The sequence below is a fragment of the Argiope bruennichi genome, chromosome 8 (genome assembly GCF_947563725.1).
Source record: "Argiope bruennichi chromosome 8, qqArgBrue1.1, whole genome shotgun sequence".
In the NCBI taxonomy this organism is placed as follows: domain Eukaryota; kingdom Metazoa; phylum Arthropoda; class Arachnida; order Araneae; family Araneidae; genus Argiope; species Argiope bruennichi.
In genome coordinates, this window is record NC_079158.1 from 73,850,874 (window position 1) to 73,866,945 (window position 16,072).

At 28.1% G+C, this 16,072-nt stretch overlaps 1 protein-coding gene across 2 annotated transcripts in view; it reads right to left on the reverse strand.

Moving 5' to 3' along the window:
* The window catches only part of LOC129980517 (mitogen-activated protein kinase-binding protein 1-like), a 90,454-nt gene that overhangs the window by 72,522 nt on the left and 1,860 nt on the right, over positions 1-16,072 (reverse strand). Inside the window, exons 1-2 of one of the 2 annotated variants that reach the window (XM_056090850.1) lie at positions 14,687-14,838; positions 6,502-6,588 (exon numbers count right to left, since the gene is read on the reverse strand). In XM_056090850.1, the coding sequence (XP_055946825.1) occupies positions 6,502-6,588 (87 nt within the window). In that variant the 5' untranslated portion in view covers positions 14,687-14,838. Of the gene's footprint in view, positions 1-6,501; positions 6,589-14,686; positions 14,839-16,072 lie in introns of those variants that run through there. The other variant, XM_056090849.1, reaches the window with a different exon arrangement.

The following is a 16,072-nucleotide window of genomic DNA, read 5'->3' on the forward strand; positions in this document are numbered from 1 at the left end:
TTGCACAAACATCATTCAAATTACGAAAACTGACTTTTTATAATAATTTCTTGCACACAAGAAGAAAACTGGAATGTAATGTTGCGAATGGATACAACAGCAAGAACTGCAATATCGGTACTGGCTAGCTGGTAAATTGCGTGTTTCAGCTTAGAATTGTTATTCACAATTCTACATTGGTTTCACCGGTACTTCATTAAATTAAGGTTAGGTTTGGTTATATTAACGTCCCATTTGAAGCAACACTAGGGCTATTTTGGGACGGCCCTCGTAATTTTGAACCACGGTCAGATGACGAGGACGACACCTGAGCTGGCACCCCCTCTCCACACCACACCAGCGGGAGGACGTTTGGTCATGACGGATTTAACGTGCAACAGACCCCCTTACACGACGGTTCTTCGGTGGAATCGGGTCACGAACCTGAAACCCTCCGGTTCCGAAGCCGAGACCTTACCACCAGGCCACCGCGGCACACTTCATCAAATTAAAGCATATAATGTAATGTATTTATTCATTGGGCCACCGGCATTTTTGTACTACAATACAAGCACTTCATGACTGGCCAAATTTATTAATCAGATACAAAATCGGCATGTAAAATTTTGTTTTGGCACAAAATTATAACAATAGTAAAATTGTTAAAAAAGGATTGGAACACTTTCAACATGAAATAAGTATGTAATATATGCAAATAATGCCCGATTCTTAAATACTTATTCAATTAACAAGTATTGAATCTTGAAATACCTTTTTTCTACGGCAAGATTATTTTGTTCAAAAATTAGTTCACATTTATAAGATGAAAGGATTAATCAGATACGTTTCCAATGGGCATATTTGTAAAACATGATGGCAAACATATCATGCATTTAATCACATATTCTAAAACAATTTTCATTTTGAAAAATTATTTCACATTTAATTTAATATAAAATTGGGAAATTTTCTTTGTATTATTTAATTTAGAATGCAGTTCATTTTCACACACTTTTGTCACGATATACAAGAAAAATACGCTATACATAAAAAAAAATCACGATATACAAGCTTTACTCATACGAATTTTTACTTCATACTAATCAACTCAGGCGACTAATTTGTTTTTTATAGCCACTCACCCCATTAACATGACCAACAGTTTTGCTGGGAATATTCGTTGTATTTGATTTCAAATAAATGGTTTAGATATAATTTAATGTTCATGATTGCGCTACAATGTCTGTTATTAAAGGCATGTTATTTTAATTGTTTCATTTATTGTATGCATGCAATTGTCCTTTCTATTGGAAACATGATGCTATTAAAAATGTAAATATCTGTTTCATCTATCATCTAAATTTTGCGATACTGCAACTTCACTTTTTTTTTTTTTTTTTTTTTTTCCCGTCTTGTAAATTACACAGATATAAAATGAAGCTTTCTTCTTTAGCTTTCAATAATGGAGGAAAACTAAGGGATTAATTATTTGAAGAAACGATGAAAACGATTTGAATTCCAAGGCAATGTAATCCATTGTCGGAAATTAAGAAAAAAATAATTTTCAAAAAAGAAAAAAAAGCTAACATTTAGGAGAAATTGGCACGATTTTTAAACTGATGATATTAAAAAGATTGCAGATTTGATAAAAAGACTGTAAATTGAAATGGCGCAAAATTTATTTTTATGCAATAATATTTTTCGGAAGTTATCGATGAAAAACGCCTTAATTTTTATTTAATTAAAATTTTAAAAAAGGTGCACATTTTCGCCCTCCAAAGTATGCGCCAAATTTGGTAGTTCTAAGTCAAATGGTCTGATCTGTAGAATGCCAAAACATATACACTTTAATTCTCTATTATTAGAAGATACCATTTTTTAAAAAATTACCAATAATTTACTGATGCAAATTATTGGTGATTCTTAATTAAAATTGTTATTGAAATAAAGAAAAAAAATCAGTAAGTTTAGAATCGCTACACACAAGCAAAATTAAGCAATATGCCGAAGGCTCAGATTTTGATAAACAGCGCAGATGCACATAACTTTAAATCACAGAAATACGATAGCGATAAGCAATATATTATTCTTAAACAATGGCATTGGAAACAACAGTTAGCTTGCGACTACTACTTTAATCAGTGTCAATAAGAACAATGTTTGACTTATCCATCTCAGGGAATGTAAAATAAACTTTAGAGCTTTATTGCAAAATCAATAGAACAAATTAGGAAAAACATCACTGTGAAGAATTCATACTTCTATGTGACCCATAAATATCTTTGTTTCTTTCATTATTGTCCACATTTCTATTATTTTCATAAATTCTCGGATTTTTAATCGCTATTTAAAAGCAACATTTATTAATATTTTTTGTTGTTAAGAAAGTTGCTAAATACAGAGGGAATTACGATATCGATATAATCAAAAATAATGAATTAAAAAGAATATTTTCTCTATATTTTAGTTGTTTTTTTTTCAAATTTAAAACGTAAAAACATTTTTCTCATATCTCCCAATAAAACAAATCATTCTTAGATCAATAATTATGGGGGGAGGGGGGATAATAACAGAATGTCAATAAAAATTTATTCAAATTTGGGTCAACTTGTTATCAATATATATAATTCTTATTAATCAACGATATAATCAATGTTTTGCAGTCAGAAAATTCATTTCGATAACTTATTGATAAAGACTTTTAGGGATAATGCATCGAATGGCTGACTAACTAAATTTGTTTACATTTCAAACCATTTCAATTGTCATAAAGTTGTCAATTTTTTTTTTTTAATTCTATCAATCGCATTTTATTTCTGACAACATTTCCTGATCTCTAACACCTGTTACTATGCATATTTCAAGCTGTAGACAATAACTTTTGATTTCAGCTTGCATCAAAATATCTTGTAAATCGTATTTAGCTTTCAGAAGTTAACGAGAAAAAGGCAAACACAGCGATTACCAGATTTAATCATTCTCTTTCTTCCCACCTTCCCTTCCAAAGTAAGCTAAACATGTCAATCATTTTTTTAAATGCCCAATTACCATCAAGAAGAATAATTTGTAAAATAATATAACACATATTTTTTTTTATTTATTCAAAATGTATCACTTTGTACTTCTTAAATAAAAATTGTTTCAATATAGATGTGAACGCATATATGTAAGCCATAAAGATTTTCGATTATTCAAAATTAAAACAGATTTTTTAAGGACCGCTTATTTTCGAAGTTATTACAATGAGGTTACAATTACTACTATATGTGTACATAAACTAGCTGCCCTTGGAAATCAAGTAGCTTTCATAGAATATTGTTTAAATTAAATTTCAATTTCATATTTCTCATGTAAAATATGCAGACAATAAACCATAACTGTTTTTGTTTTTTATTTCCTCACCTTCATCTTTAGCTTTCAACAATTTGGGGGAGGTGGGAACGCAATTATATATTTGATGAAACAATAAAACCGTTTGAATTTCATTCAAAAACTATAAATACCGTTAAAAATTATGCAAAAATAAAAAAGCAAAAATTCCTTAATAACAAATTTAGCCTTTTTAAAAAGAAACAATATTTTAAACTTAAAACATGCAAAAATATGTTAGGAAGATACAGTGGTAAAACGACAAAATTGCGCTTAATTTTCATTTAACATGTTGACTGCCGTAAGTGTCACCGACGCCCGACGAGGCCATATGAATTACATAGTGAGAAATTCAGGGTGGCTGTCAACGTGTTAATTAAAATAAAAATAATAAATTAAAAAAAAACACTTCAAAATACACATTTTTACCCTCTAAAGTACATTTGTACCTAATTTAGTAAATCCAGACAGAGCGCTAACACCCACACATACTAATATTAGAGTGTCGCGTGCCTAATAGTTACAATAGTTAAGTAATAGTACAATAGTTAAGAAATAATTTTTGACATGGCATATTTCCCGAATCTATTAAGTTATCCTTTGGTCAGTTATTTAACGATTAATCCCTGACATGCGTTAATAGTATTCAAAAATCGAATTTGTGTTCCAATCATTTTTTTCTCAACCGATTAAAACAAAAATTTCATTCAAAACTGCACTTGTAGTCACAAAATCCCATATCTAATCGGATGCTGCATTTTTGAATTATCGCGTTTACATGTTTCTTGAAAGTACAAACCGACAGACAGTCAATCTGTAGTCGATTTGCTTAAAATTTAACTGTAATGTACACTATAGAAGATAAATCTGTGTACCGAATTTTATCTAGCTAGCTCTTTTCGTTTTGTAGTTATTGTGTTAATTTATATTCGAACAGCCGGACAGATGAAGTTCATCTGAACAGAATTTACACAAAATTTGACAGAAATTTGCAACCAAATTTCAACCATTTAGCTCAAATCGCTTGAGTTATCTGTCGCAGAGAGTAAGACGTACATTTTCCAAAAATGTTTTTCGAACTCAGAAAGATCTAAAACGTGGAGATTCGCCAAAATCTTAAGTTCGAATTTTTTGGCGATTATTATACTTTCTCTATAGTACAAATGCGAGAAAGCAAAATATATATAAGAACCATTATAATACATTTCAAAATATTTAGATGCATTCAAAGCATTGTTAATATATTTTCACAACTGTTTTAATGCATTTAAATCCTAGATATGTGAAAACATGTCTAGGATGACATGAGAATTTAATATTTAACTCAGTAATCTAATATTTATAGCAGCAACAACGTATGAATTATCACGCAAGCCACCAACCATCCTAGATCCATTTACATTCAGTCTTGCTTTAAAAACTTTGATATGGGATTCTTTAAATATCTATCAACCCTGCATAAGGCCTTGGCTATTTTCAAACAATTATCTTGCACCTTTTCCGTCCTGCCATCTGCACAAACACACACATCCGTAACAGAAACTCTTAATTGCATTATTGATGGTTTTTACTCGTCGGACTAGGTACTTTTTTCTTAATCTCAAATATTTAATTGACCCTGTGTTTCAAGCAAAAAGTAACCTTTCACCTCCACAACCCAAGTAAGAAAAAAGGTTAAACAAATATTTGAAAGCAGAGTTCAAGTTTCATCCTGGATGGAAAGAGATGAGAATCTTTTTTTAACTGTTTAATTGGCAGATGGTGCAGATCTTTTAGATAAGTCTAAGCACGCATGTTGCTGAGAGTATTAATGGTTACTGAATAAAACACACCGGGAATGAAATATTGCTCAACTTACAGGTGACTATGAGCTTTATAAATTTATCCTGGTTCTAAAGTTCATTTGCACCTATATAGAAGTCCAGAATCTATAATGCGAAAATTTATTCGAAGTAATAATAAAATCTTAAAAGTCACAAAATGCATAGTTCAATCATACGAAGAAAAAGAAAAATATTTAATATAGACAGGTGTAATTTAACAACGCATTTCTAAAATTGGAAACTGACACGATAAGTGAATTATTATTGGATATTAATTTATATCAAATATCTGCGAAAGAAATTTTTAAATAAAAATCAAGCTATTCCAAATATTTAAAACTCTTGTTTAGCATTATATATTAAAAAAAAAACCCTTGAAGATTTACACACTACTTTGCGTATATTCGTTTACGGTCGAAGAATATTTCTTAGTCCATTCTTATAAAAAAAAAAAAAAAGGAAAACAAACACACGCGCGCGCGCGCGCACGCACGCGATTGTCAAATAGACTTACACTCCCTCAAGACAAAAATGAACTGCTCCACTCTTTAATATACATATGAAGCTATCTAATTTTGTTCAAATAGTGAATGAAACGCTTATCAAACTTGATTGTTTTCACGTTTTAAGACGCACTTTTGCAATCAAATTTATAATTACTTTCTGATAAGCTGGTTTTGAAATTTTATATTACGTATTTTCGATAGCAATTTATTTTAATACATGCTAAACTTAATTATCAGTTAATCGACTTGCTTGACTTTAATTCCTTATCAGTGGTAACACTTGAAGTTATTTTATCAAATTCATTTTCAAAATTCTTTAACATTTATAATACTGAATTGTAATTTGCAGACTAAAAAAGATAAAAAAAACTGAAATAAGTGTTTTTTTTAGTGCGGCAATAGAAGTTTGTTTTTAGATTGTTGTGATTAAATTAATCCCTAAAAAAAGTTAGAAACAAAAATTAATCAATGGAAAATACATATAGTATACATTATTACAAGATATAGAAATTTTTCATAGTTTTCATTAAATTCCCATGTGCCTAAATTCTAAAGTTTAACTCTTCTGTTGCTGATTTAAAATATGTATATATATATATTAGTACAACATATAGTTATGATCTAGGTTGATTTAGATCTATTCAGATGTATGTATACTGTAATTTCAACAACATTATCACGGAGATTTTCGATGAAATGTGTTGAAAAACAATAACAATGAGCCAGATAAATATATTCGCTGAAAACATCTAGTCTGCATCAAAATTTCAGCAGGTCAAAGCAGTCATTACCAAATAATATTAAGAATTTATGAATTCACTTACCCTGCTCGAGATGGGGATGACTTCCCGGCCTCGGCGCAGTGCCGGGGCGCGGAGTATCTTTCTGGGCCCCGCGGCAGGCTTCTCCATCTAGGAAAAAAAGAAGAGGAAAATAAAATCTATAAATGGAAAATGAGTTATCCATTAAAATTGGTTCGATTTGTTAAAAAATGTCGCTTCCATTTTTCATGTTGCTAACAAATGAAACTAGTGAGAACGTTCTTCCTACAAGCTCCTCATGTATTTCCAATATATGAAACGCTATATCGAGAATGTATGTTACGGCAAGGCACCCATCCGTTGACTGACTAGCTCTTACATTTCGTATTAATTTACAATTTTTGCGTAAAAAAACCACGTATCAAATTTCAGTTATATCGCTAATTACATTTTTCAGCTATTGTGTTCCCATGCCTAAAGACAAATAATCACGGCACTCGTTTAAGAATTTAGTCTAAAATTAGGAAAAGATCTAGAATTTTGGCGCAAAAACCATTCATTTATTTAGTTTAACATTTTAGGGTTGTTTCTTCACACGGGTTCGGAAGGGCAGGAAGACAGGAATTCATTTGCATTATTAATACACTCAGAAATAGACAGAAATCTACAATCAAATATAAAGTACATACATCAAATTTTATCCATCGAACTCTACGTGTGTTTATTTATTTTTTTAACGCGCGCAAAAGACATTCCAAGCACCACCATCACCCGTGCCTTCTCTCTCTCTCTCTCTCTCTCTCTCTGATTCAAAAGATGTTTAAAGCACAGGGATTTATAAAAATATAAAGATTCATGATTACAGTACCTTTTTCTCTATATACGTACATAAAGAAGGAAAATGTACCAAATTTTTAAAGTTTTTTTTTTTTTTTAATTTCCAAATGAAATGAAACAGTTAAGTCGTAAAAGAATGCAAACAATAAGAAAACGGTTTTTTTAGTACTTTACTGGTATTTTAATGCTTTTTTTTTCTCCAAATTCAGTAAATACTTTTGTGTGAGTACATTTTTTTTAAATTCTAGCGGAAGCTTAACACACACAGACGCATGCAAAACAAAAGCTGTATCCCAAAAATGCCCTTATTGTCCCCTCCGTAATTAAATGCAAACAAATTAATTTTTTTACTGAAAGTATAAGTTATACTAGACGTTACAATTATTATCTGTGCAGAGCAGTAATAAGTGGTTTTAGTTGCTACTCTGATCTTAATCCATTCTTACATAAAGAATCTGATAACACAAAGAAATATTTATAAATAATTTATATTATATATGAAACGCTTATGATAACACAAAATAAGGCTGAATTTATTAATTAACAAATTGTTTGCTATCAAACTACTTAAAAAATATCTAAATTAAATCATAAACTTTAAAGATAACTTTTGAGGGCAAAATACACCAATATATAAAAGACAGGGATATTTAACCCCATACGTGAAAGGCTGGAATTATACATTTAGAGCAAAGTTGAAAATGTACAATATCATTAGTTTTATCGCTATTACAAAAAGAGAGAGACAGAGAGATAAAAGAAATGGCTTAAACATAAGCTAATCGGGCTGAACAGAGTTTGAAATAAAACGTTTTTAATAATTAAAACCACTCAAATGACCTAAGTTGGTGTCTTGTAAATATTTTTTCAATTCATATATTTTTTTATTTCGAAGATAGAGACATTCCACTCCTTCATCCATCAATCATGTAAGCAGAAAATTCATAAAAAATGAAGCATTTAATCAATCAGAAACAAAGAAATTTGTTTAAACATGTTGTTTTCATAAAAGTTTTCAAATCAAGATAATTTGGACTAATTTTTACTTCATGTTATTAACTAATTTGGTGGAAAGTCAATTTTCATGATCCTAATTATTATTACTCCATACGCAAATTTACTAGGGGTCAGTATTCATAGTTTCAAATGTTCCAATTTAAGTTTGAAATGAAAATTTCATGTCTTTCACGTTTTAAATTTTTACATTTCTAATACGATTCTAATCGTCATAAATGAATTGAATATAAGACAAATGGGATAGCATTGGTGCAAAACTCCCATTATCACTCCCACTACAATAAAAGAATTGAAGAAAGGGGAGGGGGACTGATTGGATTGGGTATGAAATTTCGGCTATGGACCCGGTTTTCAACTTCTATTCGATTGTGCACATACGAATAGTGACGGTAAAATTTATAAAATAGGCAATATTTAATATTTATTTAATTAAAAAGATGACAGACGATTATACAGATATAAGTTTCGAATCTTCCGTCCTCCACTTCCAAGAGATAATCAATATTAATTCAAATACCGAAAACACTACTTTCAATATGCTTATCAAATGATTTGATACACTTAACTCATTTTTATGATAAAAAGTAAAATGCATTTTCCTTTCCCTCAACTTCTTTGCATTCTTTATTCTAACTGGTACAATAAATAAATTTTTCATAACTTATCTATTTTTAAAATTAATTATCTTTATCTGAATTAATTTACAGAAAATTAACAACCGATTTTAAGTGAATGAATGATTCTTTTTTTAATAAGTGAAATAAAGATTAAACACATAATATGCCTAAAATAGCATTTTCTTTAAGACAAAAATAAAACGAAATAGTCAAAAAAGTGATGGAGGGGGGGGGGGGGGGGTCAGTGAGAAAACGAAGCAAAACGAGGTAGAGTGGAAAGTCGGGAAGAAACAGATTAAGCAACATGTGCGAGCTGTAGCAACTGCAACTCTTCAACTGCAAATTTATAATGATGTAAACATCACTTAAAATTTTTAAAACTTTCTTTTTGACATGAATATTAAACAACTTTTAGTACTTTTCTGTGATGTTTCTCTTTTATTACCCATTTATTGTCTCATATTTCCTCATCGGTTGATTAATAAGTTTTCATTGTGCCAAATTTGGAAAATATTATGAAAAATGAAAAGATGCATTCTTAAAAAAATTCTCGGGGGTGCTGCATTTTTTTAAACGAGTTAGAATTAATAAAAAAATTAATTGGATGATTACTTAAGACATGAAAGATATAGATGTCTCTGGAAATCATATTATATGGTACCACTAGGATAAAATATAAGTGATAATGCCAATTTTTTTAACTCTAAAGTGACAACGGAAAAAAAAAATAACAATGCTTCGAGTACTTCAAATATTTACATTAAGCCCATCAATGACAAATAAGGGGGAGGGGGGATCAAACTAAGAAGTGTTACCCTATTGCAATCTTTCAATCATCAAATAAAACCCATTTTAATTTTAGAAAAATAAAACAACTAAAGAAAATTGATAATGTTTTAAATAACAAAAAATCTGTAAGGAATGCCATGTGGCGGTGGTACTAAATTGAAAATTATTTATAAAATTTTATCAATTAAATCTCGACAAATGTTAAAAGCTAGTCACCGTAGAGATTAATTACAGGTATACATTTCAATTAAATATGTTGTGTAACCTAATCATAATGGCTCCTTCAAAATATTTTTCATCATCAAATTTTAATAAACATATAAACTCCCAGATATTTTAGAAGCCTTATACTGTTTTGTTCATTGTGCTATGCATTTTTGCAATTTTCTAGCAATATCTATATTTGTCCAATTATATTACGGAAATAATAGAAGTGTTTAAAAATAGATGATCTTCACAAATATCAACTATCGATTGAAGCTGAAGTTAAACCTTAAATTGTAAATACAACAAAATTCCAAAATTTTTATTAAAAACATGCCTGAAAGATTACTCTAAGTTAAAAAAATACGCCGAATCTTCGGATCTTCATCATCAAAAATGAGAAAAATTAGCTGGAATGAAATATTTGTAGCAATAATGAAAAAGATTTGATTTCAATTCAATAATATATTGAAATATATAATTCAATAATATATCGAAATATATTGTAGAAAATATGATGAAAATATTTATTATAAATTTAATTAAGACGAGAAAAAAGTTATACGGCGAAAAAAAAAAGGGATCATTTAAATTTTTTTAGTTTCTAGATGATATAAAATTATACTGTAATATTTTCGGGAGTAAAGCAAAATTTCGCATAATTTTTTTTAATTATAATTCTCAGTAAAATTTCAAAAAACGTTTCTGAAGCACATATCCCACCTTTTCAATGTATGCATGCATTAAATTTAATTATTCTAGGACAAACAGCCTGACCTGTAGAGCATCAACACACATTCATCTTTATTATAAGTAGAGAAGACTGTATGTACACTGATGCCTACAGAATAGAGCGTTAGAATTAAAGTTCCCACATTTCGCACGGATCTTGAAAATTAAAAGTATGCATCTCGGAGTGTTTTTTAAAAATTTAAATTATCAATTAAAAATTAAACGAAATTGATATTTTTTCAATAAAACTCCGAAAATATTAGAGCGAAAAAAAGGGGGGGGAGATTTTACATAATCTTAAAATTAAAATTTGAACTACTATCATTTAAAATTTGATATTGAAAGATTATCTTTTCTATTAGTTAAATTAATTATAATTCAAATTTCTCTCATTTTAATTGATTTAAACATAATTTTAAGCGTGTTTAACAATAATATATTTTACTGCTATGCAGAAATTCAAAACATTTTTTAATTACTGCTATAAATGTTTCATTCTCAATTTTTTTCTATTGTTGAAGATGAAAGTATTAAGAACTTGGTTTATTTTTCCACAAGCTGCCTTTGGCGAAGAGCCGGTTCGCCGATCTTAATGCTCATTAAAATTTCAAGTTACATACAAATATTTTATGTGTCTTTAATTGCTTCTTCATCAAAATATTTTAAGCTTGAAATTTCTACTGTCATATAATTCACTAATACTTCTATAACAGCTTCATGCCATAATATAGTATGTATCTCTCTAATTTTCTGTCGGTGTAAGTAAAATTTTAACTCTAAATTAAAGTGGAAATGAATATATATATATATTAAATATGAGTACTGAAAACAGAATCGTTCATCATTTAAGTCTTATATGCACTACAGAATAATTAGCATGATTTATGTAATATCATAAGAAATATTCTACAAAAATTTCTCAGATTCATCAGAAAATTCAGTTTTTAGTTTTATTTTTAAAAGGATTTAAATGACGTTAAATATATTTTATTTGTCTATAAATATTCTTAAAAAAATTATGAAATCTAAATTTTATACAGTCTTAAGGGATCATATTCTGCGAAATATTCTTGACACTGCAACTTTTATATAAATAAATGAACGTTACTACCTTTTTCTATTAAATATGATCGATTTATGAAATTTTGAATAAAATAATTTAGAACAATCAACATTTTCATAACCCTTAGCCAATCAGTCTTGAGAAATCCTGGGCGCTGATTGGATATTATCTTTGAGGCAAATAAAGTGGTCTAAAATCTCCCGTTTTTATTGAATAGTGATATTCAAATATTCATAAATCAAACAGTTTTAGAAACTCATTTAGTTTATTGGAATGCAACTCCTTTTATTTAAAATATTAGTGTCTCAAGAATAATTTGTTAAATATGATTCACTGGGCAGAGGATCTATGAAAAATTTAAAATTCGTAATTTCATGGAGCATTTGCTGACTAAAGTTACATAAAATATGGTTATTTCATTCAAACCATTTTCTTATCAGATATATACGTCAATTAATAAAGATCAAGAAATTAGCGTTTGGGCCCTGATTAGAGCGGATATCCAGTATATATTGAACTATGTATGTCTTAAGTAAGACTGAATTAACGATACTATTTTAAAGCGTCACAGATAACGTTTTCGCACCTTTTTTTTATAGAAGATATCACATTTATTTCATTTCATACAGACATGTGCTGTAAATTACACTTTCCTAGGTTCAGTTTTTTGTGAGCATTAATTTAATCTTTCATTTATAGTTTTAGTCAACACGATGGCAATCGCTGATAAAAGTTAATTTTTTCCCATAAACGCGTAAAGTAAATAGAATAGTTTAGAACAATCAACATTTTCATAATCATAGGCCAATCAGTCTTGAGAAATCCTAGGCGCTGATTGGAGTATCAATCTTGAGACAGTCGATGATGTGGTCTAAAATCACCAGTTTTTATTATTGAATAATGATATTCAAATATTCATAAATCATACAGTTTTAAAGTCTGTTAAACTGCAACTCTTTTTATTTAAGATATTAGTGTCTCAAGAATATTTTGTTAAATATGATTCACAGAGCAGAGGATCTTGATAAAAGCTAAACATTAATAATTTATTAGAGTATTTAGATTTAAGTTACATATAATTTTATTATTTACTACATTTAGGTCATTTTAATATATGTATTTAATATTAAAAGTTTACAAATTAGCCATTGGGCCTTGAATTAAAAGATTACGCATATATTAAACAATATTTACTTCAAATAAAACTGATTTATTTTTAATAATATAGATCCTGATATTACTTTAATAATATAGATCCTGAATATATACTGATTTATTGAATTAATACTACAGATTTATAAAAGATCATAGATTTTTTTTTTTTTTTTGAATTTACTTTTTATAAAATATCCTATTTCATATTTATTTCATTTCATACACATACGTGCCAAAAATTATATCTTTATATGTTTAATTAGCAATAACAATTTATTTTTTAACTTGATCTTTTGTCTATATGATGGCACACCTTGATAAAAGTTAATAATTAAGTAATTTTTTCCCATGCACGCGTAACGTGCTCGTGCAAGTTAAATTTTACTTTTATTTTACATAAAATAAGTTGTTAAAAATATGATTAAATTTTTTTTAAAAAAATCCTTAAAAATAGAAATTTAATTTGTTGGCTAAAATATTAGTATCCTTAAAAAGATAATTTTTTGATCTTCAATGTGATGTAAAATTAATTTTGTGCTGTAATATTTTCGGAAGTTATAGCGGTAAAATGTCAAATTTCGCTTAATTTATAATTAAAATTTCGAAAAAATGGCTCCGAGGTGCAAATTCCCGACTTCCAAGGTATACATGTGCCAAATTTGGTAGCTGTAGATCAAATGATCTGGTCTGTAGAGCGCCAACACACACACACATTTAACCTTATTATAAGTATAGATAATAAGTAGGCTTCTGTTTAAAGTATACTTTTAATATACTTAGTGAAATTTTGTTGCACTTTTAAGATTTAATTTCGCAAGTATGCAATGACATTTTAAAAATTGCTGTCCTTTCCTATAATATATTTGGATGTACAGAAATGCATTGAATTATGCGTCTTTAATTTTATATCACTTGAAAATAGCTTTTTTATTGTAGTAAACTTATTTTACATTGGAAAATTTTTTATTGAATAGTTCTCCGAAATGCTCTACAATTATATATAAAAAAATATTCTGTAGTACATATATAAAATTTACATGTTAAATGATTCTGTTTTCTGTACACATATTTAAAAAAACATGTCTGGTTTTACAAAAACATTTTTACATTAGTTGAAATCTAATCTCTTACATTTTAAATTATAATTCAAATTTATGGAGAGATGATTCAGAAAATTTTGTTAAATGCATAGTACAATAGACAGAATGGTGAAAAATTCTAAAATAGTACGAGTTATATGACTATCAAAAGTTAAAGTTTAAAAACTTTTTGTTTAGATAGCCATTATAAACAAGTCATATAAAATATTTAATTGAAAATTTTAATCTTGACCAATTCTGGTGAATCAGTTGGTCGTCAATGGGACTAACATTAAAATGAATTAATCCTTGATTGTGAAATTGTGATTAATGTTTTAAAAATACAAGCTAATCTTTGAGGAGAATAATAATTTTGAAGGGGAAAGAAACAGTCATCAAATTAAACAAGCATATAAGAATGACAGACCTATCCAATCTCCAGTATCAATATTTTTAAAATTTTGGAAGTAATGGCTTAAGTAAACATATTGCTTAAATTGTGAAATTTATATTTTATTTGACAACTGTAAGCTATTAAAGATAGATTGACACCATAACTGTGTACCAGATATGTGTACCAAATTTTTACTATCCACATATGAAAGAATATTTGATATAAATTGAATTTAATACACATGATATTAAATACTGAAGAATTCAGTTAAAATGTATATAAATATTGGAGATGCTTTACTTAATCCTGAATAAACTGCACTGTGAATATTTTTAAATGTCAAGCTATTAAACATTCTTACCTCAAAAAAGCTGATAATAAATACAAGTAACACTTTTGGTAAGCGCTTCTACCACAATTAAAGGAAACGAAATTTTAAATCACTACATGCAATTGGTTACTTTGATGTGACAATGTCAGATGGATAAACAATCACACCAATACAAAAAAAAAAAACACCTTTTAACACAGTATCAACCCACCGACTTGTCGGCGACAAAGAATCTGTAAGGAGTTGCTACTATCATAAGATATGAACTTTATGGATAGTACACAGGAGCCATCCATTGTGCATTAAAAGCTTCATTATCACTAGAAAGAGCCAACTGATAAAAGGATATAGAGGTGTTGCTTGTTTTTATCTAAATTGTTATCTACATAAACGGAACAGTAAATATTTGAACAAAGCTTTCCTTCCTATTTTCTAGGTATATAAGATATACGGGTTTAAGAAACACAATTAGTGAACTGTAAAATATGGTATGCAAAATCTTCAGAAAATGATTTGATAATGTAAGTGTACACTTTAAGAAATTTAGAATAGAAACATACATAATATACAATTATTAAGAAAAGTCATAAATATAAATTATTAAGTCACAACTATCTTTTGTTAATATAATGCATTCAAAAGCTTAATTATTTTATATATGGCAGATAACAGCCAAGATGACCAACATAATATTTCATACAGATATCATCTAAATTTTTAATTAAAGTAACTCGATTTTGAAGATCTTCGAAGGGGGAGGGGACATTATTTAAAATTCCTTCACTTCCCAAAAAATTTTCAATACAGAAAACTATTCAATTAAAGTTAAATAAAATAAAAAAAAAATCTTCGAAATATGTTGAAAAAATTAATTCAGCAACATTCCAGCAGTTCAAAAGATTGCTGATAACATAATAAATGAACAACATAATAAGTTTGTTTCCTGGATAAACTTAAATGATGAATAATTCATTTGAATATTAAATATTAAATTGATATTTGATACATTAAAAATCACAAAATAATGCACTATTTGTCGTATCTTTTTCTTTTTTCTTTTTTTAAACTTAAACAATCTTATTTCCACAATGCTGAAAAATAATAATAAAAACACAGAGTGAAATAATTAATATTTATTTCACCATAAGAACAGCAACAGCAAATTTTAATAACATAAACTAGTAAACGATTTTAACAAGATAATTAATGACATTCATAAATGAAAAGAAATTTAAATATTTTACACAAAATATTAATTAAAATAGCTTAATTACATTCAATAGATTAAGCATAATGGATCAAGGAATTTAAAATGAGAAACATAATCAGCAACTGAACAGTCTCATCGACAAACATACAAGTTAGAGCTACACAGGAATTGTTGAATCTAAAACTTATGTTAGGAATATTATATTA